At 46.0% G+C, this 27,478-nt stretch overlaps 1 protein-coding gene across 15 annotated transcripts in view; it reads right to left on the bottom strand.

Moving 5' to 3' along the window:
- The window catches only part of Dock9 (dedicator of cytokinesis 9), a 263,468-nt gene that overhangs the window by 191,234 nt on the left and 44,756 nt on the right, over positions 1-27,478 (bottom strand). For 10 of the 15 annotated variants that reach the window (XR_007979207.1, XM_052190598.1, XM_052190604.1 and 7 more), the window contains exon 1: positions 8,512-8,847. The exons of the other annotated variants lie outside the window; for them this stretch is intronic. Coding sequence is in view for 9 of the 10 variants with exons in the window: in XM_052190598.1 (XP_052046558.1) it covers positions 8,512-8,673 (162 nt within the window). In the remaining variant the exon portion in view is untranslated. Of the gene's footprint in view, positions 1-8,511; positions 8,848-27,478 lie in introns of those variants that run through there. 15 annotated transcript variants of the gene reach the window in all.

Raw genomic sequence — 27,478 nt, 5'->3', positions numbered from 1 at the left:
AGTTTGTTTCTCTTTAATCTCTGCATTTTCTACAATAATTACATAGTCTCTCTATAAAAACAACAAATGTTACTCTGAAAACACCAGAAAGCCAGAGCGGCTCTAAGGCTAGGGGAGTGACGTGCAGAGAGGACAAGGGTGGAGTAGAGCATCAACAACCACACTCATCTGGTTATACTCTTCCGGCCTTGTGTCTGCTCTCTCATCTGAGTCTCCAAGAAACAGCTATCCCAGCCCCAAAAGGGTGAAGACCTCCCAGAACAAACACATTCCATCCCCTCGATGGAACATTTCAGAACTCTCCCAGGACATGGAAGAATGCTAGCTAATGCTGCCAGAGGCAGAGGCTAAACCAAAGCTGATGCTACTTGCCGAAGCAGACTGAGATCCAAGTCTCTGCAGTCTGTTTACCAAAGATCCCCACCAGCAGTTTAACGGAGGGCGAACCTGAAGGCTGCCCTCCACCAGGGGAGAACACAAACTTGCTTGCCTTGAGAAACATTTTAAACATATTATTATAGGGAGGCTGAGTCAGGAGCACATGCCACAGCACAGATGTGAAGGTCAGAGGATATGAGTCAATTATCAACTTCCACCACGTGGGTCCCAGGGAGGCTTGGTTGCAAGCACCTTTACGTGCTGAACCATCTCACCAGCCCTTCTCTTGAATTTTTTAAAACTCCTTATTTTTCTGCCAAACAAAGCACAACATATACCAAGACCCTTTAAAGGTAACCATTCCATGACCTAACTACTCCAGGTCTAGAAGACTCCTACAAAAGCAATCTGATAAGCATTTAAAACACGTGTGTAAGGGTGCTTACCATGATCAGGGAAAAAAAGGCAATCATGAGTACCAGTTACACGAAACGTTTCAGGGCTGGAGAGACGGCACAGAGGTTAAGAGCACTGGCTGCTCTCCCAGAGGACCCAGGTTCCACGTTCAGCACACACACAGCAGTGCACAACTGTCTGTAACTCCAGTTCCAGGTCATCTGACACCCTCACACAGACATACATGCATGTAGGCAAAACACCAATGCACATAAAATAAAAATAAATGAATATTTTCCCAGCATTTGGGAGCCAGAGGCAGGAGGATCCCTGTGAGTTCAAGGTCAGTCTGGGCTACAGAGCTAGTTCCAGGACAGGCAGGCAGAAACCCTGTCTCGAGAAAACATGAATGAATGACTTAATGAATGAATGAGTAAATGTACAAACAAACAAACACAAAACATTGCATACACAAGACGACATACCATTGAGAATGCGATGTCAACCCAAATGCCTGCCCTGACCCACTGACCCCTAAAGTGGCTGGAAGAAAGGCAACTGCGGCCAAGGGCCATGTATGAGTCGGTGGTCCTGGTGTACCTGGGGTCTTTGCTGATGTCTGAGGCCAAGTTACCACCAAAAGTCAAGCGGCTATCTGGCCTGGGCTGCCACCAGAGACTGTGGATATCTGAGGGCCGAAGGGGTAGGGGGTGGGTAAGTCGAGGTCCAGGGTTCTCTGGTAGCTGAGGTCTGTGTTGATGTCCCAGGACCAAAGCCCATGCAGATGTTCTTGGTCTGGATGGCTGCCTAAGGCACTGTGCTGAGCTGGCCCTGTCCCCTGCCTGGGCAGGACAGTAGAGCTGACCCTGACCGTAGGGGGGTGGGTGAGCAGGCCAGAAGGTGTGGGACAGCTGGCCCCGCCTCTCATCTGCTGTAGGATGGGGGGGTGGGGTGGGAGGAGATTCACCCCCCCCACCCCTCATCCCCACCCCACCTCGCCCCTCAATGCTACAGCAGCAGGCAGGTGAGCAGCCACTGGATCATGAGAGCCGGAGAGATGGCCCTGCTCCTCACTGACTGCAATACTCAGGAGAGGGAGCCCTGCACCTTGCCTGGGCAGCACGGTAGAGCTGGCCCTGGTGGCAAAGGCACAGAACAGGCCTATGATATAAATCTGGTGGAGCAGAGAAAGATACAATTGAGATCCTACTAACATCAATGCTTTTTTATGAGCGTATCAGTGATCTATACACATGGATGATATCCTGAAATATTTTGCCTTGAGATATTTAAACCAATCGTTTTTCTCTCTACGGTGGACATAAGGCTGCTCAATTTTGACAATCAGTGCTAAAATAAATAAATCCCACTGTTAAGTAAAATGGTGAATACTGACTCCCTCTGCAGTAGTGAGGCCCCGCCCCCTCCTCTTGCAGTCCATAGGTCCCGCCCCTCCTCCTCTCCAGCAGACAGGCCCCACCCCCTCCTCCTCTCCAGCAGACAGGCTCCACCCCCTCCTCACCAGTTGACAGGTCCCTCCCCTCCTCTGTAGTAAACAGGTCCTGCCACCTCCTCCTTTGCAGCAGACAGGCCCTGTCCCCACTTCCTCTGCTGGAAGTAGGCTGCACTGTCAAGCAGTAGTAACTACACAGCAGGGTAGCCTCAGCTACGATGCAGGAGAAACTCAGACTGAGAGCCAACTACACCTTGAAATCATCAGCCCAGATCATTGCAGTGCTCTAAACAGAGAACAGAATCCACTGAGCATCATGAGAAATGGCACTGAAGGAAAACAGCCATCCACAGCCAAGGTCCTGCAACCAGCACTGGAGCTGCAGCACTGGAGAGCCAGCAGGCTCCTCCCCAGATGGAGCAAGGCAGATGAAGGTATTATTAAAGAACAGTTACAACAGTCAAAGCCCAGCCTTTACTTTCCCCAAATACATTAAGCTCCTGAGCACACCACCATTTTGCATTTATACCTTCTGCCTGCCCCCATTTCCATGCACCCCATCCCAAAGATATCCATAGACACATATCAGAAAGGCCAGGGGTTCTTAGTGGCCAAAGACAAAGGTGTCATCAATTCTGTGCTCTTTAAACAGTATCCAATGTCAAGTGGCTGTTAAATTAGCATACAAGTCGAAAGGCCTTCACAGCCTATGTTTCTGTAAGAATTAGAAAGGATCATTTAGTCTGATGGAGACTACTCAGAAAAATCTAGATGCTAAGAAAGGCTCAATTCTATACTAGCTTAACTGTGGAAAACTTCAGTTTTAAGGCAGTAGGGACAGTAAAAAATTAGGTTTAAATTTACAGTGGGCAAAATAAAGAGCTGAATTATCCCAGTACGATAATGGGATATAAATAATATAATAATAAATGCTATAAATAGTAAAAGAAACTCAAGGGTCTGGAGAGATGGCTCAGTCATCAAAGGCTCTTCAAGTAGGGCCTGAGTTCAATCCCTAGGAACCACATAAAAATGGCAGGTGCACTTGTAATTAGCACTGAGGGGTTAGAGAGAGGGGCTCCCTGGCCACTCTGGTGAGCTCTAAGCCAAGGAGAGAACCTGTCTCAAATGAAGTGTACAGTGTTCCTGAGAATGGCACCAAGGTTTTCCTCTGGCCTCCACATGTGCACTGGAAGTGCGTGTACACACAGGAACGTGTGTGTGTGTGTGTCTGTGTGTGTGTGTGTGTGTACAGAAGTACATGTATACATAGGAGCGCGCGCACGCGCACATACACACACACACACACACACACACGTGCCTGTGTGCGCATCAAGAAAAACTGAAGACTAGTCAGTTTTTCCCCCTTTGTGCCTTTGCTCCCTCGTATACAGCAGCAATTAAGGTTCTAACTGACCAACCTCCTTTCCTTCAGCTATGAACAGCAGAAACACAATATATCACAGTAGCACAAGAGGTGTTCAGTTTTCCACAGTTATAGAAAGGAAGTAAAATATATGCTGGTCATGAACAAAACAGGACTTTCTCAGATGAGGAGAGTGGAGCTGGCAATGTTGGTTCAGCTTCAGCTCCCTTGCTGTGGAAGGTCTAGACTGACTCCTGGACAGACAACCTATGTGCAGCCCTCACATTGGCTACCAGCAGTCTGGATGTGAGCGTCTGCAGAACTGCTTCTTGTCCAGCATGGACAAGCAATCAAGACGAATTCCCAATGCAGTAAGCTAATACATTCAATTACTTTGTAAAGTAAAAATCCTGAGGAAAAATCTATACTGAAGAATGAGATCCCAACTCAATCTTCCACATCAATTGTGCTAGAATAGGCAGTCAACATTAAATGGGATAAGACTCTCAAAGCAGAAGAATCTGGAAGCAGTATCATATCCAGAATACACACTCATGTGCATGCGTGCACACCCATACCACATACACCACACACACACACACACACACACACACACGTGCACGCGCACATACACACATACTCATACAGCGACATGCACCTGTAGTTCCAGACATGGAAGGCAGAGATAGGCATATTCCTGAGAGTTGTCAGCTAGCCTCGGCTACTCTGCAAATTCCAGGTTGATGTGAGATACTGTCTCAAAAAAAACCCAAATCACAATGTAGACGGTGCCTAAGGAAAGCATCCAAAGATGATGGATGGATGAATGGATGGATGGATGGACGGATGGATGGACAGACAGATGGATGGACAAACAGACTTGAACTCCAATCATTCTACACTTACCAAATAAGTTCCTTTTCCAGGGTACCATGCACCATGGAGAGGATTCCTCCTTGTTTAAATATAAACATGACCTTCCTGTAGACACTGTACATTCCCCAACCTTACAAAGCTGAAGACTGCATGTGTGCTCTACTTCAGAGCTCTTCCTCCTGATGCTAACAGGGAGGCTCCTCTTCACCATATAGCTCTCTGCTTGCTAATTTACATGCTGCCTTATTCCAAAAGTGACTCACACACATAAGACCAAAATAAGCAGATGGGACAAGGCGTACCGTCACAGATGACGACCATGAAATAAGAAGCAAGACTTGATCGGCTAAAAGTCCTTCCAGTAGGTGCACCTGTCAGAGTAGAGGGGGTCTTTTAGAAGTCTGACACCCTGGCAGCTTCAAAAAAGTAGCCAGGTGTGGTGGTGCATGCCTTTAATCCCAGATCTCAGCAAGCAGAGGCAAGTGGATCTCTGTGAATTTGAGCCCAGCCTGGTCTACAGAGAGTTCCAGGATAACCAGAGCTCCATAATTAGACCCTGTCAGAGGAAGAAAGAAGAAGGAAGGAAGAAGAAAGAAGGAGAAGAGGAAGAATAAGAAGAAAGGAAGAAGAAGAAGAAGGAGGAGGAGGAGGAGGAGGAGGAGGAGGAGGAGGAGGAGGAGGAGGAGGAAGCAAGAAGGAAGAGGAGGAAGAAGAGGAGGAGGTGGTGGCGGTGGCAGGAGGCAAACAGGCAGACAGGCAAAGAAAATCAGGCTTGGGGGAGGGAGGGAAAGGGGAAAGCATTCAGAATGTAAACAAAGAATATAGAAAAAAATAATTAAAAAAAAAAGAAAAGAAAATCACACTTGGAATGGTGGTGCATGCTTTTAAAACAGCGCAGACAGGAGCAGGTGAAACTTGGATCATAGCGAATTCCAGGCCAGCCTAAGAGACCCTGTCTCAAGCCACCCTCCATCCCCGGCCTCCACACACACTTATGCAGTTACTACTCAGGAAAACAAGCACTCAGAACAAGGGACAAAGAAATTTCTCTCCAGGCGTGCCATAAAGAGAACAACAAAAACAAAACAACAGCAACTTTGCAATCGCTCAAAATTAGCACAACAGCGCCCACCCAGGGAGCCTAGGACAATTCAGGGATTTAATACCCTGTGATAAGTACCATCTTATCCAATAAAGAGCAGATAAGAACAAGGAGCAGAGAGATGAAGGCCTCAGTCGCACAGCTAGGAAGTAATGGTGTGGGTTTTAAACGGAAGGCAGGCTCCAGAATCATTTAAAGAAATGATGGTTCATTAACATGTATGTACGTATGTGTGTCTGTGTATAAGAATGCACATGTGGCCTGGGTGTTTAATGAGGCAGAGGAGGATCTCAGAGCCCCTGGCGCCCCCCTGCCCCAGGTGAGTGGTGAGAACCGGACTCTGGTCCTCTGCAAGAGCAGCAAGCGCTCTTAACCACTGAGCCGCCTCCCCAGGATCACACTGAGTACCTCACTGCCTCTCACTGACCCCACCCCTTCTCCCACACTCAGAGAAGCCAGTCCCCATGATCACCCATCCTTATTGTGAGTGTCACTTCCCAGGAAGTCTCCCATGGTGTGCTTCAGTATAGAACAGGAGAAAATCACAAAACTGGTTTAGAAGAAACTTCATTGAGACCAAAATGTGGCTGTGAGGGCATCTGGCTCTCTGGCTGGTGGGCGGATCCTAGAGATTACTAATCTCTACAATTAGGGGGTGCTCCTGTCTTCAGCCTATCCTCCCATGAGTCTCACAGTGCCTCCTACAAGGTTTGGTATGAACTGAGTGGTTGGAGACTATAAAGCAGTGGTCCTCAACCTTCCTAAGGCTGCAACCCTTTAATACAGTTCCTCATGTGCTGGTGACCCCCAACCAAAATCCCATTTTCATTGCTACTTCATTACTATAATTTTGCTACTGTTATGAACTATAATACAAGTATCTGTGTTTACCGATGGTCTTAGGTGACCCCTATAAAAGGGTTGCTTGATCCCCTCCCAGGGTGTCAAGACCCACAGGTTGAGAACTGCTAGTTAGTTAGTTAGGGCGGGTGCCACTCAGCTGTTACCTGCTGACACTTCAGGCAGAGCACAAGCTGGAGGCATCACCAGGGCAACAGATAAGACAGCCGCCTTGCCAAACAATGCCGGGGCCCCTAAGAGGACCCACATGTACCTGAGGGTTAGGTCAGTGTGCTTTCACAAGGAGATCACCCAAGGCCTTGACAACGGGGAGGTCTACCTCAGCAAAGACCTGGGAGAGTCCAGGCAAGAGCCACGCAAAGCAGAGACAGCAATGTCCCAGGAAGCCTTGATAGCCAGGATGAAGTGAATACTAAGACAGACCAAGGGAAAAGCAAGCAGGTGGAGAGGAGGAAGTGTGGGGTGGGTGGTCCAATGTGGAGACCTCTGTATAGATTCTGCAGCAGAGGAGTAACGTGGCCTGACTTTCATTCCCAAAGACAAACTCTGCAAACCTGATGTGCACCAGGGAGCATGAACAGAAGCCAAAAATCTAGTGTGGTCCTTCCACCAGCAGTATCTTGATGGGCAGCAGTGACCCACATGATACATAGGAACAGCGAGTTAGAACCCCAGGCCCTAAAGCCTGACAAAGCCAGAAGCAGGTTACTATTGACTTGTATAATCAAAAAAGAAAAGCACATGGTGGTGGTGGTGGTGGGGAGGATGTCAATACAGTTCAGTGAGGGAGCACCACAGTACGGGGGGGTGGGAGTACCACAGCAGGGGTGGGAGCACCACAGCACGGGGTGGGAGCACCACAGCACAGGGCAGGCGCACCACAGCACAGGGTGGGCACACTGGCCTGATTAGCCCAGGTCCTAAGCTTGGCTGACTATGGGTAGGTTATAGGGAAGCACACAGTAATGGGCTCTAGTCCTTCTGCTCTCTGACAGAAGGATATCTCCAAAGGATATTTCAAAATACAGCAGAGCTTAAAATATTCAACAGTTAATATAGCACCACTTACATTACATACCAAATATAACACTGACTCGTAAGCCGCATCTGACATCTCATATGATGGTCTCCCTTCCTCCTCCTGAGCCTTCTGAGTGCTAATCACATAAGCCCCTCAACAAAACCACAAGCCCTCCCTGGGCTCCTGCAGATCCAATCCCAAGGTACACACAGGGCACCGACACCCCCTCCTCAGGCAGCATTCCTGCCTGTCTGTGTGCCTCACCCTACTGAGCAGCCGCCTGCAAACTCGCACATGGCCTTCTCCCCACTCACTCTGACAAAAACTGCAGTTAGAACAGAAGGGAAAATGGCAAGGCGTCCTGAGGGAGGAGGAGACCAATATGTGCTTCCTCACAGCCTGGTATGGAAGAGGAGGTCACCGAGAGGCACACCCATCTGTGACTTGACGCCCCCTCAAGCACGGGCAGAACACGGAAGCGCCGGGTCAAATTCAGCTTTTTCTCATGACCCACACACATTAGAATCGAATTTTAAGAAAAACACAACTATAAATATTTGTCTCTTGTGTCCAGTACAGCTTTCTTTTGTGATCCCTTTACAGTCCTCTCCCTGAACGAGAGGACGGACCACAAACCACTAGTAAGACAAGCCGAGCCAAGTAAAAGGCTGGGCGGAAAAAGAGGCTGAATGATTCTCCATCGGTGGGAAAGGGGGTCACATGAGAGCATCTGAACATGCACTTTGCTACAGATGACCACCAGAACTACCAAGAACCCAGAAGCCTGTAAACTGCCTTAGAGAACTAGTCTAATAAGACACCGCTCTCCGTCTCCTGTCTACACTTACCTTGCATTAATACACAGCATCCTCACACATGCGAAGAGGTGCTTCAAATTATTTAAGATTACTGGTTACTCATTCATTCAGACAATAAATGCATATTTACGTATATATGCATACGCATATAGAAACAGATGAGAGCTGCTTCGCAACTAAAGACTAGCTTTATCCTAACACCATTAAGCTACTTGTTAATTAAATGAGACAGCATTTTACCAGGCAGAAGGCGATCAATAGTTCTGAGTCTTCTTTCGACCAATTGCATGCTGCATATTCAAGGGCATTACTCTCTCCTTGCTGCTTGCACATGTAAGCACAGTTTCTCTCAAAAACGGTGCGGATGCCTTTGAAGAGGATCACACTGGTGGTGCAGCCCATCCCCGAGGTGTGCTCGTCCAGACTTCTAGCGATCTCTGCACCATCCCCACATCAGCTTCCTTGGCTCTTCAGACACAGGCTCCCACTGTACCATCTTCACGACAAGCAGTCACCGGCACCGGCACAGAAGGGAAGCGCCAGGCTGTTACACTAGATCCGTTCCTGCCCAACAGCCTGACAAAAAAAATAAAAAAGGATCCAGGCTCTCCCCGTGTGAAACAGGAAGGGTGGGCGGTGCAAAATGAAGATGACACACCTCAGATGCACCAAGACGGTGAAAGTATCGCTTTGTCCAGCGAGCTGCCTCACGGCTAATACACGAAAGCAAATGTGCAGACAATTAGCACGGGTTGGTGGGAAACACTGGCACCTTGGATCAGCCTGGTACTGCTCTCAGCCTCAGAACCTGCCCAAAATAAAAAAGGCAGTGCCAGACAGCCACCCCGCTGCAGATGCTGCTGCTGCTGCTGAAGGCACAAAGGATTCTCGTCTGCTGCAAGAAATCACTCTCCCAGAGTGCTTCGCCTAGCATCTCTATTAGCAAACATCTCTTTCCATGACCTAAATATGCTGCTTGTTTAATCTTGCATCAACAAGAAAACAGAGAAGCCAACGGAAGGAAGAAATATAGCCTAAAAACGGTGAGAATGCCGAGATGCCTGCTGCCATGGAAACACGTGTAAGCAACTTCAGACAACCTTTTACACATATGGGTAACAGCCTGCTGGCAGCAGAGCATGTGTGGCATGGGGTCTTGACTTCTGCACACCTCTTCTCTTCACTAGAGTAGCTAATCAGGCAGATGCTGCTTAAAGTACCCAGTGATACGAACAAGAACATGGGCAGGGAGCTACCCCGTCTGGCTGGCCTTGTGTCCCTAAAGCAGCACTCTGTGGTCTGCAAAGGCAGGTATATGCTATGGTCTCATTCACAACCAGCGTTAGTTAGTATTTTTGATCTGCAGCAAATTCAGGCTCATTCCACCACAGATTCGGTGACACCACAGTGAATCACGTGACTCTTAGGGAAGGGGTGACAGAGAAGTCCTTGGTTGAGAGAATACATTTCCCTGTTTAAATGTTGGGCACGCCCTCCCACTTACAATGCATACTTAGAAAAAGGTTGCCATTCCAAGAAATACCAATCCTGAACTATAACAATTGAGTAGCAGGCAAGTAACAGAAAGTCATGTATGGAGTAAGGGGAACTATAACTCATTGTCCTGTCATATGATCCCCAAATGACTAGATGTGTTGTTTTATTCATTCTCTCTCTCTCTCTCTCTCTCTCTCTCTCTCTCTCTCTCTGAAAATGCATCTAAATAGCCACATAAAACCAAAGCAGTGAGGGTACACCACACACAAAGGACGGTGGCTCTGTGGGATCTGGACTGACACACAACACCAAGCAACGATTCCACTGGAAGACCAGGAGCCGAGGGGCGCTCCATAAGACAGAAGGGCTTTGCCACAGAAACATAAGCACAGGAGTTCAGAGCCCCAGAACCTATGTAAAAGCTGTACAGTGGCCACCTGCATCCTAGCACTTAGGGAGCAGACAGGGGATCTAAGGAGCAGCTGCCTAGCTGGACTAGCCAGAATCAGTGAGCTCTGCATTCAATTAATTGTTCTTCAATAACTATAGTGGCGAGTGATGAAGGATCCTTAACTTTAATCTCTGATCTCTGTGCTTACATCTGTTACCCATACATTGAACCAGGCTTGAATGCATGCACACACACATATACACAAACACACAGCACAACACACACATACAGAGTACACATACATACACACACACACACACACACCACACACATGACACATATAGCACAACACAGCACACGCACATAGCAAAACATACATACACAGTACAAACACAGCACACACACACACATTCAACCAGGCACACATGCATACACACACTCATGTACATACACAGCCCAATACTGCACACACCCACATATAGCACACACAGTATAATACACACGGCATAGCACATGCACACACACACATACACAGCACAGCACACCATATACACACAGCACAGTATATACACATGCAGGACAGTACACACATATCACAGAATATACACACACAGGACAGTACATACAGAGCATAGCATACACACACAGGACAATACACACAGAGCACAGCATACACACACAGGACAGTATACACAGAGCACAGCATACACACACACACACACACACACATGGGACAGTACACACAGAGCACAGCATACACACACACAGGACAGTACACACAGAGCACAGCATATATACACAGGCAGGACAGTATACATACACTCATCAACACAGTGTACACACATACACAGCACAGTACAGCATAGGCAGGGACACACATACACACAATGCGCACACATACAGTACAGGCATGTGCATACACACCCACACACCCACACACACTATAAGACTCAAGACTGTATAATTACCTGACATCAGAAGACCCAAGCCTCCATGAGCCACTACAACAGACACAGCAAACAACATGGAAATTCATGTACACAAACTTAATACTGGAGATTCTAAAACACCAAACATGTAAATTATGGTGTAAATTGTCCTGAGAATTTAGGGGGAAAGTCTATTTAGTTTGCTTTCCACTACACATTATGTGGTACCAGAAATTTTTAATTTATTGTTTTCATCAATTTTAGATATCCCAGGCACAAAAACAAGAGATTCCTGAAGATGCAAAGATTATGATTGAAAACACAAAGATTACTTCATAATGGATCATAAATTATGAGTAAATTTTAAACTGTTAGTACACTTTGTTCTACTGACTCTCCTCTTAAACCCCATGTTAATAGTCAGGCATGATGAATGTCTTTTATCCCAGGACTCAGCGGGATCTGGATTTGAGATCACCCTGATCTTAAATAATGAATTCCAGGCTGGTGCGGGTTACACAACAAGAACCTCTACCAACAACGAAAGCTGACGCCTGGTTTAGGAGCTGGAGAGATGGCTTAGTGGTTAAGCACACTAGAAGCTCTTTAAGAGGACCCAGGTTCACTTCCCAGCACCTACATGACAGCTCAAAGTAACTCAAGATTCAAAGGATCTGATGCCCGCTTCTGCACTTCTGGCTTGCTTCCACAGGTATGCGCGCGCGTGCACACACACACACACACACACAGAGCATATCTATCTATCTATCTATCTATCTATCTATTTTTCTAATGCAGGCCACGTGAATGGATCTGAAAAACACCAGGCTCTGTAAAAGAAGCCAGTCATAAAAGAAGTCACATGGCACAATTCCATTTAAATGAAATGGCCAAGATGAGCAAATCTGCAGAGATGGAAAACACAGCTGAGCATGGTAACTAACCCTGGGAAGACCACTCATGCCAGCACTCTGGGACTGCGGCAGGAGAAACACGAATTTGGAACCATCCTGAGCTATGAGTGAGATAAAAGTGAGGAAGGGGAGAGTGGAGACTAGTGCTTACCTTCCTAGGGTCATAAAAACGTCCCCACGCTAGAGCATTCCTAATATATAACGGTCCATACATGACCCACAGTCTATGTCTACCCTAATAATGTGACTCATGCTAAGAAGGACTTCAGCACTGAGCTCAAGAGCATCTGAACTCCATTTCTGTCCAATGCTGACAGCTCATCCCTATGCCCCATCTGGGAGAGCTGACAGGAAGGTCAGGTGAATCCTTCTTTTGATACCAGTAAGAAATTAAACAACTTAATGAAGCCTGATTCCCAGATGGCCTTCTCTGTCCACTCCATAAGCTGCCAGATTCGAATCGGCAGCAGAAGCAACTGTAAACAAGAAGTTTTTGGAGCACAGCTGAACCTCTTGTTCTACATGCCACAAAGATTTGCCCTGTGGTTTAATGCAGTTATCGTCCCTGATGAGCTGAATGGTCTTCAGAAGCTGTGCAGGGTAAGACGTTCTGTGACCAACAAGCCACCAGAAAGCCCTATGGACTTGTCTGTCCAGGCTGAGCTCTGCTAGCCTCTTGAGTGGTCACAGAAGGCGCTGTGGTGCAGCCGGGGCCCACAGCAGGCATGAAGTCCCAAGCTTGGAGCCCCCTTGAAGCTGATCAGTCTGCAGCAATGGGTCCCATCTGCAACACTCCCTTGCCAGTGTCTGTTTTAAATGTCTTCTAAAAGTCAAATCATCCGCTGGCAAGATTTCCCTATTGCTCTCCCAGGAAATCTAGATAAAGAACCTGAGAGGAAATCTGAAAGTATAAACTGAAGCTAACATGTTTCAAACTGAGCCATCTTCTGCTAGACTGGATCCCTGGACTATTCTGGAGATGAGGGAGAGGTGGATTCCCTCTTCCTGGTTTACAATAACTGGAATAAAGATGAAGCTCCTCTTACATGATGACAAGCCACAGTCACAAAACCTCAAGATAGAGCCTGGACTCCAACCCGACATGACACTCCACTGAAACACCACTGTAATAGTCTCCTTTCCCCTCTGACTGACCCTGTGGACCAAGGCAACCTTACATAGGCTGACGTTATCATGTCCTGTTCACTTGATCTACCACACGACACTGTGCCTACCACGCATAACGAGTTGGGTCTTTTTTTCATTTTGTATCATTTTTTCCCAGTCATGAGGATCAAATGCAGGGCCTCATGCATACCAGACAAGTGCATCAGAAAGAAGAAACATTGGATCCCTGGGGATGGGAGTTACAGAGAGTTGTGAGCCACATGTGGGTGCTGAGAATTGAACCTGGGTCCTCTGGAAGGGCAGCCAGTATGTTTAACCTCAGAGCCATCTCTCCAGTCCCTATATAAAGGGTTTCTTTTAAATACAGGAAATAAAGGTAAGGCACTGACTGTATTCCCAGCATCTGGGAGACAGAGGCAGGAGGACAACTACAAGTTCCAGCTCATCATGATCTGTGTAGCAATCATCATGCCAGCCCAGACTACAGAGTGACTCTGTCTCAAAAAGGAGTAAACTCTCTTAGCATTGTGTGTTTTAGGAACACAGGCCTCAAAGATTTAGGCTTATTGCATATTTAATATTTTATATTATATATATATTATATATATATAATGTATTGCTGCATTTAAAAATGGAAAGGTCGCTGGGCGGTGGTGGCACACACCAGTAATCCCAGCACTCTGGGAGGCAGAGGCAGGCGGATTTCTGAGTTCAAGGCCAGCCTGGTCTACAGAGTGAGTTCCAGGACAGCCAGGGCTACACAGAGAAACCCTGTCTCGAAAAAACCAAATCTAAAAAACCAAAAAAAACCAAAAACAAACAAAAAAAAAAACAAACAAAAAAAAGGAAAGGTCATACCTGAAATCCTGTCTTTTAAACAGATAAAATTTTTAAATGAAAAACTGTCAACACAGTCCAACAGTCATTAAACTTGAGGACACTGCGCTATGTAAAATAAGCCAGACACAGGAGATCACATGGTTCTGCTTACATGAGGGGCCAGATCACTGAAGTTCATGGCTAAGATGATCCTGTTTCATGTTATACTGAGGAAAATCAAGCAAAGAAAACTGAGTGGTTATGGCTGTCCTATCTCTCTCTGGAACAGCTGCCCAAGAGGGTGACTAGTCTTCTCCAGCCCTCTCTCCCACGGTGCCTCAACCCTCACAAAGGGCAGAGAATCTGGAGAAACAAGCGTCATGATATTTATTTCCTATTCCCCCTAGGTCCGGGCCTCCTGGGGATAGCCCTCTGAACATGCATTGCCCCAGAGAAAAAAAGGTAGCTGAGATTTCAAATTCTGACTCACACATGTCTTCAGCCCAGTTCACTGAGCTGTAAAGAATGAGGCAACAGAGCCCTGTGGATCGTTAACCCTCTGCTTTGGGAGACGCCAGAGCAGCCAGACTTCAATTACGGTTATGAGAGGTCGCAGAGCAAAACTCACGGCTACTGAGGGAGCTCATCTCTTTACAGAGAAACTAATAAATGCAGAAATGCTGGTCCAGTGTTAACTGTAAGAGGCTCACCCGCTGGCTTCCGTGCCTCTCTGAACACCTGGAAGCAGGGTGCCAGGGGGCAGGGACTGACTAAAGAAAGGACTAAGTCAGGCAGGAAGCACCAATAGTCCAGCTATAAGGAGAAGAGAGGAAAAACAGAGAAGCAGGATAAACTCGAGGGGCCAAAAGGCAATCGGCACCACCAGCGACTGCACTGCCATCGCCGCATCGTGCCCTCCATCAGCCTCTCAGACGTCTGAGAAGGTCCGGGGCAGCAAAGCACCCTGGACTTGAATGACAGACACAGCAATGCACCCACACTCCACACGGTGTGTGTTCACGTACAGTCCTGGCCGCTGAAAGCCCTGCTATGGAGACGCAGACTGACATTCAGATCCTACCCACTTCAGCTACTTTTAGAAGCTGAGCCTTTCCCTGTTGCTGCAGTGGTGTAGAAATGCTGTGACCATGCTCATAAGAAAATGTGAGACCAAACCAAACTAAAAACAGTCATAAGATATGTTCATAGCATCTTTAAAAAACATTATACATTGTGGCCAGAGAGGGGCCTTAGTGGTTAGAAGCACTAGCTGCTCTTCTGGAGGACCCTGGTTCAATTCCCAGCATCCACAAGGTGGCTCACAAACATCTGTAAACCCTAGTTCCAGGGATCCAATGCCTTCTTCTGAACTCCACAGTCATATGGGCAGGCACACAGTACACATAAATACATATGCATACATATATCTTTCAAAAACATTTAAATTCATCAAGATAGAGAACAAGAAGGGTAGCAGTTACCTCTCAGAAACATAGGAGAGAAAAAAAGATATCCAGTATGCAGAGTCAAATGACAAAATACACATCTTCTATTCGGGCTTCTAGTGAAGTCAAAAAGAACTAGTCTAGCCTAGTCTGTGTCTTTGCTGATGGAAACTCAAAACTTCATCTTGCCTGGGTAAGATAGTATTCCCTGAGAGGTTGAAGCAGAGGGACCATCGCTTCAAGGCCAGCCTGGGCTATGTACAAAGGCCCTGCCCCGTCCCACTCCCCCAACCCCCCAAAAAAAGAAAGGAAAAAAATTAGATCATTTCTCTAACTCCTTCAAACTTTTATTTTCAAAAAGACAAACCAGTTCAGAGCTTCGATAATTCATTCTCTCTTTGTCTCTCTGTCCATGTTTCTTCACCCCTTCTCTCTCCCTCCTTCGTGTTTCATTATAAAGTTTCATGTAGCCCAGTCTGAGGCTATCCCAGAACCCCTGATCCTCCTGCCTCCGCCTCCCAGGGGGATTTTCAAAATCATTTCTATATGAGCCAGTTGAAAAACACAGCTTTGTGCTTTGTGTTTTTTTGTTTTAGCATGACTTCATTCAAACATCTCCTGATACGTAAGTGGATATAACTAGGTCAGAGAAGCAGAGCAATCTAAGGAGAAACTAAGAGTAGACAAATTGTAGATCATGCCATCCAAGCCGATTAAGATGAGAAAGGACCAAAAAGAGATATCCGGTATGCAGGTGAGAAGTCACTGGGGAAATGCAAATCAAGACCACAATGAGATGATTTCAGCATCAACTGACAGGTAAGTTTTAAATAGAAATATAATAAGTATCACCGAGGAGGTTAAAAAAAAAAAGAAAGAAAAAAAGCTGGGAGTTTTGCATACTGCCAATGGAAATATAAAACAGCACAATTTCTTCAGAATCAATATGGCAGTTCTTTAAATAGAGTTACCATATGATCCAGCCAGGCCACTCCTGATTAAACATCCAACTCGAGTAGAAAGCCACATCCACACAAAAACTTAATTACGACTGTTCCTAGCAACAACCCAAATGTTCATCCACCGATCACCCGACAAGTAAGGTGGTGTATGAATGGAATATTCCTCAGACATGGAAAGACATAAAAGACTGACAGACAACCTTTGAAAACATGCCCAGTAGAAGAAGCTAGTCATGGAAGGTCTGCACATTTCATCAGTTCATTTCCAGAACAGACAAGCCCACACAGAGAGAAAGTAGACCAGGGGCTGGAGAGATACACCAGTGGTTATGTAAGAGCTGCTCGATCGTGAGGATCAGAGCTTGGATCCCAGCGTCAACCTCCAGTGGCTCACAACCTCCAGCCACGCTGGTTCCAAGGGATCAGATGCCTTCTTCTGCCTCCATTGCAGCAGTGCACACATGGGCATATAAGTTCACATATGCCCAAAAAGTAACTCTTTACCTTTTTTTTGGGGGGGGGGGTTCCGATTTGGTTTTTTCAAGACAGGGTTTCTCTGTATAGCCCTAGCAGTTCTGGAACTCACTCTGTAGACCAGGCTGGCCTTGAACTCAGAAATTCGCCTGCGTCCGCCTCTTAGAGTGCTGGGATCACAGGCGTGCACCACCTCCCAGCTCATTTTTTTTTTAAAGAAAGTAGATGGATGGTTATCATAGAAGTAGGTTGGAGGGTAACAGTAGAGAGGTCCAGAGCATCAGTGGAGAAGCAAGCATGAATAGACTGAAAAGCTATGAACGGTGCCTTTAAGGACTGAGTTACATGGTATGTGTGAGAACCGCAGCTGACAAAGGTGTTAACAAGGCAGGGCAGACACAAAGCTGCACGGCTCTTGAGGGTGCCCTGTGCCCCTCTTTAACACAGCAGATACCCTAGCACTCCTGGAACTGTACTTGTGGGGAAAAGACAGTGCAGGAGAAAACAGCAGGATTGTTTCTTGATCAAGGGCCAGTTAACGCTACTGTCCTTAATATTTACACTCCACTTAACAAAAACCTCTCGTGCGATCAGTAACTCTGCCTCGTTCATTATGGAAGGCAAAGTCTAGACCTAAGTTCCTGGCCATTTATACCAATTCATTCAAAGAAATTTCTTTTACAGACATTTTCCCACAAGATATTCATCTTGGCTTTGACCACAAGACTCTCATGATCCGAGACAAAAATACCGTTTGGAGAAAAAGTCAGGGGATGGAAAGAGATTAATAAAGATTTTTTTTTTTCTTAATTCCTCATGTCAGAAAGCCTGCTATATTTAGGCTAGCCTAGTCATGTTGCCAGTGAGGAAATGTAAATTTTAAAGGTAAATGTTAAGGAAACACTAATAGAAGCCCACTCTGTGTAGTGGGAACTGAGTCTTACTATGTCAGGTCCTGGGCTCAGATTAAGTCTCATCTCAATTCTACCAATTCAAGAAGTTCAGTTGTATGGGCAATGCCCTCCATGGTAGCCAGCCTTTGATTGCTATGGAAACCCATCCTCATGCTCAGATCCACTGAAGGGGTATGGCCTCTGCCCACGGACACCATGTGTGGACTCAGACTGAGAAGCTGACCCCAGAGAAAGCATCAGGAGTTGGTGAACACACAAGTTCAAGCATCTCTTCAGACCAGGAGCTTGCCAAGTACTGTCAACCACGGGTCGCACTGAGAAACACATCTTGATTATGGCCTGGTAAATGTGTATAGAGACTTTTACTTTATAACACGTGCCTCATAGTGACTTAGCATTCCAATCACTCAGCTCCATATACTTCACTAGAAGGTAGAAGGGGGAGTGGTCACAGCTCACTGAACTGTTTCCAGAGCCGTTCACAGACTGCCATTTAAATCCCACTAAATGCACCAATTATTAAGGCCGTCTCCAGCAATCAGATACACAGCTGTAACAGCTGGCTCAGTAGAAGGAAACGGAACACAATTATGAAAAAATATTCTGGAAGGCAGAGTCCTACCTCACATGATGCTGTATTTGCTTTAAAGCAGCTGTCTCTGCAAACTGGAAGACACTGGTGAGAATGCCCTCCACTGCTGTAGCAAAACACTCAAGAAGGGTTGCTTCTTATCCCTGCTACCCAGAGGTCCAGGTTTTAGAAGAATGCTCCCATCAAAGGAAATGATGTTTTCAGTGAATTAAAGGCAGGACTTAGCTGGGTGATGGTGGTGCACGCCTTTGATTTCAGCACTTGGGAGGCAGAGGCAGGCAGATTTCTGAGTTTGAGGCCAGCCTGGTCTGCAGCCAGGGCTATACAGAGAAGCCCTGTCTCGAAAAAACCAAATCCCCAAAACCTATATATATATATAGTGCAAATAATAAAAAATAATATAATATGTAAATAAACAAAAAAATAAAGGCAGGACTTAGTCATTTGGGACTTAAGTCTTCAACCAAGCAGAAAAGACACTCTGTGGCCTGGAGTGAGTGCTCGGTGCGACCTCCCAAGCATCAGGCACAGCACGCCTTCCTTCTTCAGGGCTTCTGTTTCTGAGGCCCAGCAAGGTAGCTGGGAACTACTGTCAGGTAAACCTAAGAATTCAGACCTTCGGAAGACCACCAAATAAAGAATCACGATCGGGGAAGCCCTGGGTGACACAGGAAAAGCATAAGAAAAGGACACAAGGCCTGGAGAGATGGCTCAGCAGTTAAGAGCATTGACTGCTCTTCCAGAGTTCAAATCCCAGCAAGCACATGGTGGCTCACAGCCATCTGTAATGGGATCTGACACTCCCTTCTGGTGTGTCTGAAGACAGCTGCAGTAGACTCGTATAAAGAAAATAAATAGATTTTTTTAAAGATATATTTATTTTATTTATGTGAATACGCTGTCACTGTCTTCAGACACACCAGGAGAGGGCATTAGATCCCGTTACAGATGGTTGAGAGCCACTATGGGGTTGCTGGGACTTGAACTCAGGACCTCTGGAAGAGCAGTCAGTGCTCTTAACCCCTGAGCCATCTCTTCAGCCCAAAATAAATAGATCTTATAAAAAATTATTTTAGAAAGTTTCTGTGGTCACAGTGTCTCTTCACAGCAATAGAACACTGAGACACTCTTAGTTTATGTAAGCACCTTTAGCACTGAAGTCTACAAATTAGACTTTGTGCAACAGAATACGGAGGCAAAACTGAAAGTCAAAGACTAATTAACAAAGTGCAAAATGATAGGCCTCTCTCCCAAAGACACATACCATGAGCAGAGAGCTGGTGACTGGGGTCACTGGGATGACAGTGTAACAGAGGTGACAGGGGTGACAGGGTAACAGGATAACAGAGGTGACATAGGTAACAGGAGTGATGGGGTAACAGGGGTGATGGGGGTGAAAGGGTAGCAGAGGTAACAGGTGTAACAGGGGTGATGGGGTGACAGGGTAACAGAGGTGACAGGTGTAACAGAACTGACAGGGTGATGGGGTGACAGAGGTGACAAGGGATGACTATGGTGGCAGGGTAACAGAGGTGACGGGGTAATGGAGGTGACAGGGTGACAGATGACAGGGGTGATGGGGTAACAGGGATGACAGGGTAACAGAGGTGACAGGGTGACACGGGTAACGGGGTGACAAGGTAATACGTGACAGGGGGTGACGGGGTGACTGTGGTGACTGGGTAACAGAGGTGATGGGGGTGACAGGGTAACTGGGGTGACAGGGTAACAGAGGTGATGGGGTAACAGAGGTGACGGGATAACAGGGATGACAGAGTAACAAAGATGACAAGGGTGATAAGAGTGATGGGGTGACAGGGTGACACAGGTGATGGGAGTGACAGGGGTGACAGGGTAACAGGTATCAGGGGTGACTGGGGTGACAGGGTAACAAAGGTAAGACAGGGGTGATGGGGTGACAGTGGTGACTAGGGTCACAGGGGTCATAGAGGTGACAAGGTTAACAGAGGTGACCAGGGTCACAGGGGTCACAGGGTGAGGTGACAGGAGTGACAGGGGTCATAGGGGTCACAGGAGTGACAGGTGAGTGGGATGGCAGGGGGTGACTAAGATCACAGGGGTCATAGGGTAAGTGGGGAGACAGGGGTCATAGGGGTAACTGGGGTCACAGGGGTCAGAGGGCTGACTAGGTCACAGGTGTGACAGGGGTCACAGGGTGACTGGGGTCACAGGGGTCACAGGGGTCACAGGGTGACTGAGTGTCCATCAAGGAGTTGTTGAACATCTTCACTCCCCAGTATAGACAGATACATTCTGAGACACAAAAGTTTTTTGTTATATGGAAGATCCACTATGTTTGGAAGGATGGGTCAAAATTCTGAGATGGAAAGGAGTAAGAAGGCTGGAGATGGTGCTGGGCCTTGGCTCTGGCCCCACCCTCTACTTAGCCTGGGGACTGTCTTAGGGTTTTACTGCTGTGAACAGACACCACATCGATGACCAAAGCAAGTCTTATAGAGAAAAACATTTAATTGGGGCTGGCTTACAGGTTCAGAGGTTCAGTCCAGTATCAAGGTGGGGACATGGCAGCATCCAGGCAGGCATGGTGCAGGAGGAGCTGAGAGTTCTGAAGGCTGCTAGTGGAAGACTGACTTCCAGACACCTAGGATGAGGGTCTTAAGCCCATGCCTACAGTGACACACCTACTCCAAAAGGCCACACCTCCTAATAGTGCCACTCCCTGGGCCAAGGACATACAAACCATGGCAGGGATGCTGGGCTGGGACTTGGAAACCCACACCTCTGTCTCACCAGTTGGCTCCCTAGGAGACTCCAGAGACTGCAAGCCTGCTCCTTTCCTTGCAGTTCTACTGACCTCGGTCTTGCAAGGTCACCCCAGTGTAGCAGCTCCTTTCTACGCAGCAGCTGAAGCAGGTTGGTATGTTACAAGCAGGCTCCCTACACCCCATGAACACCCACCATCGCCAGCCGCCTGGTACCCACATCCAGGTCTGATCCTAGATTAATGGGGCCTGTGCTGTGAGCTCCGGGGTTTAGTGAAGCCTCCTCATCTGTGCACTGTGGAGCCTTGTTGGCTGCTTCCTTCAGCAGCTCCCTCTAGTATCTCCACAGCTTTCACCTTTGTGTACAGCAACACTTCTGTGTCAGTGTAGCCTACTACACTTGGCTGTAAATACAGACTGGAAAGATGGATCTCCAGGGGACACACAAGAGCAAGCGGCAAAGCACATGAGAAGATATTTAACATTAGACATCAGGAACAAAATGCAAATCAAAACTATGATGGTGTCTCACCACATACCTATCAGGATGCACCAAATTTAAGACTGGCCAAATTGATGGGCTAGCAAAAGGGCTCAGTAGGTTCAAGCACTTACTGACAGCCTGAACTCAATCCCTGGAACCCACATAGTGGAAGGAGAGAAGTGATTCCCAGATGTTGTCCTATGACCTCTACACGTGTACTGTAGTGCATGCACACACATATGCACACACATGTGCGCGCACACACACACACACACCAAATAAATGATCAAAAAATAAAGATTGCCAAACTGAGTGTTGCAAAGGATTTATAACCAGTAGAACATGTGCACACTGCCGCTGGATCCACTTTTGGGAAGTTTGCCAATGCCTCAGAACAGTTCCCAGATGAGCCAGCTTTTCAACTCTTAGGTGCTAACTCAGGAAAAAGGAAAACACAGAATATGCCACAGGCTTCTCTTTTGAGAATAGTAGAAATGTCTTAAAACTGGGTCAGGGTGATGACTGCAGACACCCACAGATTTACTAAGATTCAATGGATCATACAGTCAAACTCTGAAATGAATGTCAGGCTTTATGCATTATACTTCAGTATCACCGTGAGATGAAACACTCTAGGTTAAATAAGCAAGACCAAGCATGACATGACTGTGTCTGTGAGAACACCACGTGACAGGCAGAGCCTCAGGACCCAGCCATCACAGCACAGTGGGTGGCTCCACTCCCAGGATGAACTTAGGCATGATGTATTAGAGAAACAGACACATAGAATAAAAGGTGGTTTTGATTGCTTTAAAACGGACTGAAGGAGTCCCAGCTTTAGTGAGAGAGATATCATTATGAAGCTGGGAGAATTCTGTCTCGTATAAGAAACGCTTTTCCTTTTCCTCAGGGAAATGCCTTGACATGTGATATGCACCACAAACAGCCAAGTCCGACTGGCCAGCCACTGGCGTCACACGTATCTACACATATCATACATCACTAGAAACAAACCTGGGTGTGACCAAGTACCCTCAATGTAAGAGACCCTGAAGATCTAGCCATTCGAAGACAAGCAGTGTCTTTTATAAATGACCTGAATCTTGAATTTGCTTGCCCAGTCCTTGATGATGAAAATAGTCTATACTTACCACAGCGAGTTTATCAAGAGGAAACTAAAATTTAACCAAAGATTCAAGGTTGCAGGAACAAGGTTGCAGGAGAAGAGGGAAGGAGAGTGAAGGCCAACATGGTGTTATCAAAAGATCAGAATAATTGGGGTAAAGCTCTATCATTATCAATTGGTTCTGAAATTATTTACTGACATCTTGTAAATTGTGATTTTATTGATACATAAATCTAATTGGTTAACTATTAAGCTTTAAAAGTCTTGATTCTACCAGGTAATTAGGTGTTGAGATGGCTGATCATGGGGAATGTGGGGCATTGTATGGTAGCTAGAAGAACGAGGGGTCCCCTGCTGGAGAGAGGGCTGCAGAGGGACCCCCCGAGTGAGATGGTCCAGCAGAGGCCCTGTGGCCTCTAGCTAGAAGGCACCACTAGTAGACTGCCAGCACTAGTACGGGAATGTGCTGGGGCATTTTTTAATATTTCCTGCAACAGTTCAAAGCATTCATATTTTAAAAAGAGTTCCCAAAAATCCATATAAAACTTCTTCAAAAGGAGTATTAGTAGTATCTGCACATGCGTGCGTGCACATACACACACACACACACACACACACACAGAGAGAGAGAGAGAGAGAGAGAGAGAGAGAGAGAGAGAGAGAGAACATGCTGTTTTCTGTAGTTAGTGTTTTTAAAGTACTAATTTTTAAAATTATTTTGGCACTTTTATGATTTAAAATTATTTTCTTAAACATTCCAGTATATATTTTGTATGTGAAGAAAAAGTAAGTTTAAATGGTACTGTTTCAATACTACCCAAAAATCAACTAAGCCACAAAACACAGGTTGCTTGCCGGTCCAACTACAGGACTCAGTAAAGAAGAAAACGAATTTGACCCAAGTCACACAGCTTACATGCGCTGTGTGAACAAGAACCCTCGGTCTCCTAAGTTTCTGCTTTCTGACCTATCACACAAATCACACTAACAATGACAACACAAGAAGAGGTGATGATTACAAGGCTCTTACCCTGACAGGATTCTGAAGGGAAATATGAAATTGCAGCTGTTATTTAATTACACTAGCTCCCAAGTTAGACCTGCCCTTCTAACTAGGTGACCTAGAGGACATCCATAACACTGTTCCACACTGTCCAGTCTCAGCTGCTCCCATCCCAGGCTCCCCAGCCCCACTAGGATAGCAAAGGTGGTCCGTGTACAGCCAGGGTAAGCACATGCTGTAAGGATCTGCTTCATGCTCTACTCAGAACACAACACGGAAGCTGAGGCACCAGTCCCCTTGTTCTTAATGAGAACCACCGTAAATTCAATGGTAGATTCCTCCGACTTCCAGAAATAAAAAAAACCAAGGCCATTTCTGGGAAGACATGTGACTTAATTTCATAATGAAGAGATTGAACAAACTCATTATGGACCAAAGAAATATCTTGATATTAATGCATTTCCTTCTTTAAACTCGTCGGGGACCCTAGAATGGGTCACTGGCTAGAAGGCACCAGGAAGACGGTTAAGTGTTGTGCTAAGTAGGTGGAGCAGGCCATGCCAATAGGATCATGTGCTGTTAAAAGTAACTCTAGGGGGCGCTGGAGAGATTGTTCAGTAGTTAAGAGGCCTGGCTGCTCTTCCAAGAGGACCCGGGGTTCAATTCCCAGCACCACATGGCAGCTCACAACTGTCTCTAACTCCAGTTCCAGGAGATCTGATACCATCACACAAAAAGATATAAAGTTAAATAAATTTTTAAATGATTGTAAAATCCATTCAGATACCAAATTCCTTAAATCCCCTCCTATTTGAAAACGATGAGACTGAAGCTAAGCCTTTTCTTCCACAGAGACAAGAAGAACTACAAATAACTAATTTATATGCTACAAATTAAAGGGGGTTGGCCATCTGTTGCTTTTTCATTGCAGATGCCACATCTTCATAATCCAACAGGATTTCTGAAAGTTATGACTTCAAACACAAAACGTTTTTACTTGGTAACCCTAGTCTGTCAACCTGTGTTACAACGTCTTTAGTTTAGAAGATGTCTCCTTAATTTAAAAGAAAGAAGAAAAAAAAAACAGATCTAGAAATGGTAAAATTACATATAGGATTTTCTCATAGAAAGATAAAACTACCTAAAAATAAAAGTTCTCATCTCGTGTTATCAAATGTTTAGCAGCAGATTCTAACCATCTAAAATGTCACTGGCTCTGGGGAACAAATGAGCTCCCGGCAGCTCAAGTCATCGGCCTTGATATAAGAGGTAAATGCAAGAGGACACGGGATGCTTGGCAGTATCTGAACACAAAAGCCAGACATACGTGTACACCCGTGCTTTCCTCCACTGACTGGGAACTAAACCTGGAAGAGTGCATATCATGCATCCTGTTTCCTGCAGGTCGGGTCATCCAGTATCCGTGCAGGTTCCATCCTGGCTCTAAAACAAGCCTGAAGGGGAAGGATCATGCTGTAGCCGAGCTTCTCCAAAAGTCCACACCTAGGAGGCAACCAGACCGACGGAACCCAGCATGCTCCGGTCCTGCAAAGCAAGGGATTCTTTACTCCACAGGCACTGGCTGTGACTGTGATTTCCGTTGTGTCACTGTTCGTCAATAGTGGCCTGGTGGGATGGCACAGAAGACCCACCATCCTACGGTTTATATAAAGTACATTCTGTCCACTGCGTAGTACAGCCATGTCACAAATGAGGGCTGCAAGGTTCCAGACATGGCTGAGTGGCTGAGTGTCTGCACTAGGATGTCGGTCGTGTAGCCACAGACTTCCAGATTAGGCTTCTCTCCACATGATTCTTCAGTCAAGCATCCTAGAAACCTCTGTATTAACATGCTAAGTAAAAGGAACATTTTATGTTACTAGAAGGGTGATAGATCAAATGTCTGGCCAAGCTCAAGGGTCCTCAATATGGCTCAGATGCAGGGATTCTCTTCCATCCTCTAATCACAAAATATATTCAAGATGCTCCATCTAGTGGATTGTTTGAGGATCCTCAAGCTAGGGGAAATGCAGGCTAGGATAAATGTTTTTTAACAGCTTAGGACATCCAACACATCCCACAATCACAGCCAGACCACATCCCTGGAAGCCAAAGATAAAGCCCATAAGAAGTTCTGCAACTCAATCCCAGAAGGACAGTGGAGGGAGGAGCAGAAGGAGGGGTCATGGCTTCCATGCTTCCTGGGATCAGGAAGTCACCATGACTAGTCAAACACAACTGCACCCTAAATCGCTTCCTCCGATTTCCCCCAGTTTTCTCAGACAGAGTAGGTACTCGCAGGGAGATCACTTCAGTAAAACCATGGCAAATGAGATGTGGTAAAGGCAGTGGCTTGTGAGCCTGATCACCGTACCTCTCTGAACAGAACTTGACCTATAACTATTCATAAGCAACTTTATCTATAATAACCAACAACTGGAAATGTGATTAATAAATGATGGGTCCATCAATAAAAGGAAGCAAACTTCAGTTAGATACAACAATATGGGTGGCCTCAGAATCATCATTCTAAATGAAAGATACAGGATAAAGCAGAATCCATACCACATCATCCCATGGTTATAAAAACTCACAGTGACAGAAAGTAGATCTGAGATTTCTTAGAGATGACAGAGAAGGCAGATAGAAGGTGACAGATGGGTCCAAGGGCAGTCGGGCCGGGGTTGTGGATGTGTACTTCTAATGCGATGGCAGTTTACATATGTGGGTGTTCAACTTATTTTAAGTATGCGCAGCTTCAAGTATTTCAATTGTTCTCAGTAAAGCTACTTGGTGGGAAATGACCATTCACAGTGCATTCCACACAACAGACTCTCAGACTAATATGCACTTGTTTTACCTTAAATCTGTTCAACCCAAAATTTTCTTGTCTTTATGGGGAAACAGACTAATTATTAAGCCGAAAACACTGTTTTTCCACCACTATTAAGTCAACATAAAGCTGGCTTCTGAAAAGGGGAAGACATATTCACATTCCACAGTGTTTCTTGAGAAAGGATTTCAGTTTTCCCATGTGCTGTTTGGGGCCCCTCACACGGGAAAGTGCACTTACACACGCAGCCATGCACAAGTTTATTATGTGAAGAGAGATTCAGGGAGGAAGGCCAAGTTCACAGAGAAATCCCTGCACGTCAGCAGATTAATCCAAGTTCTTCCACTTTTCAGTGCCAGGAAAAACTTAACCTCTGGAATGAACGCCACGCACATCTGCAGCATGGCATCGGTTTCTGTTCTCTGAATAACTGCAAGACGAAAGGCTGGCCTGACTTCATTCCATTCACGAGCACTTTTCCAGAGAAGTCCTAAGTAAAATCCCTAATAGTGCATCTGGCTACATATCCAGGATGGAGAAGGGCCTTCAGGAAAATAATTTCATTTCTTTATTGGGGAGTGTGCCATGGCATCTGTGGGGCAGTCAGAAGACAACTGGCAGTAACCATTTCTCTCCCTTTGAGTGGATCACGGGGATCGAACTCTGGTCCTCAGGTTTAACAGCAAGCACCTTTACCCACTGTCTTACCAGCCTAGGAAATATCTTTCACAGATTAATTTTTATATATAAAAACAGCATGCACTTGTGAAATAGATCCAGTAAACCTATTACTTTTCTTCCTTGAGTTAGATATTATTTTTATACACATAGTGATTATGTGGAGGTCTCCAATATAACACTTGTTACAGGGATATTTGATCACCCTATAAACCCCAAGACTGTGTTATTTTCTTAAAAAGAAAAAAAAAAACCTGTTTCTAGTTGTGGTGTG

Source organism: Apodemus sylvaticus, chromosome 8 (genome assembly GCF_947179515.1).
Source record: "Apodemus sylvaticus chromosome 8, mApoSyl1.1, whole genome shotgun sequence".
In the NCBI taxonomy this organism is placed as follows: domain Eukaryota; kingdom Metazoa; phylum Chordata; class Mammalia; order Rodentia; family Muridae; genus Apodemus; species Apodemus sylvaticus.
Note: the sequence above shows the minus strand (reverse complement) of the source record. Positions and strands in the feature narration are given on the sequence as shown.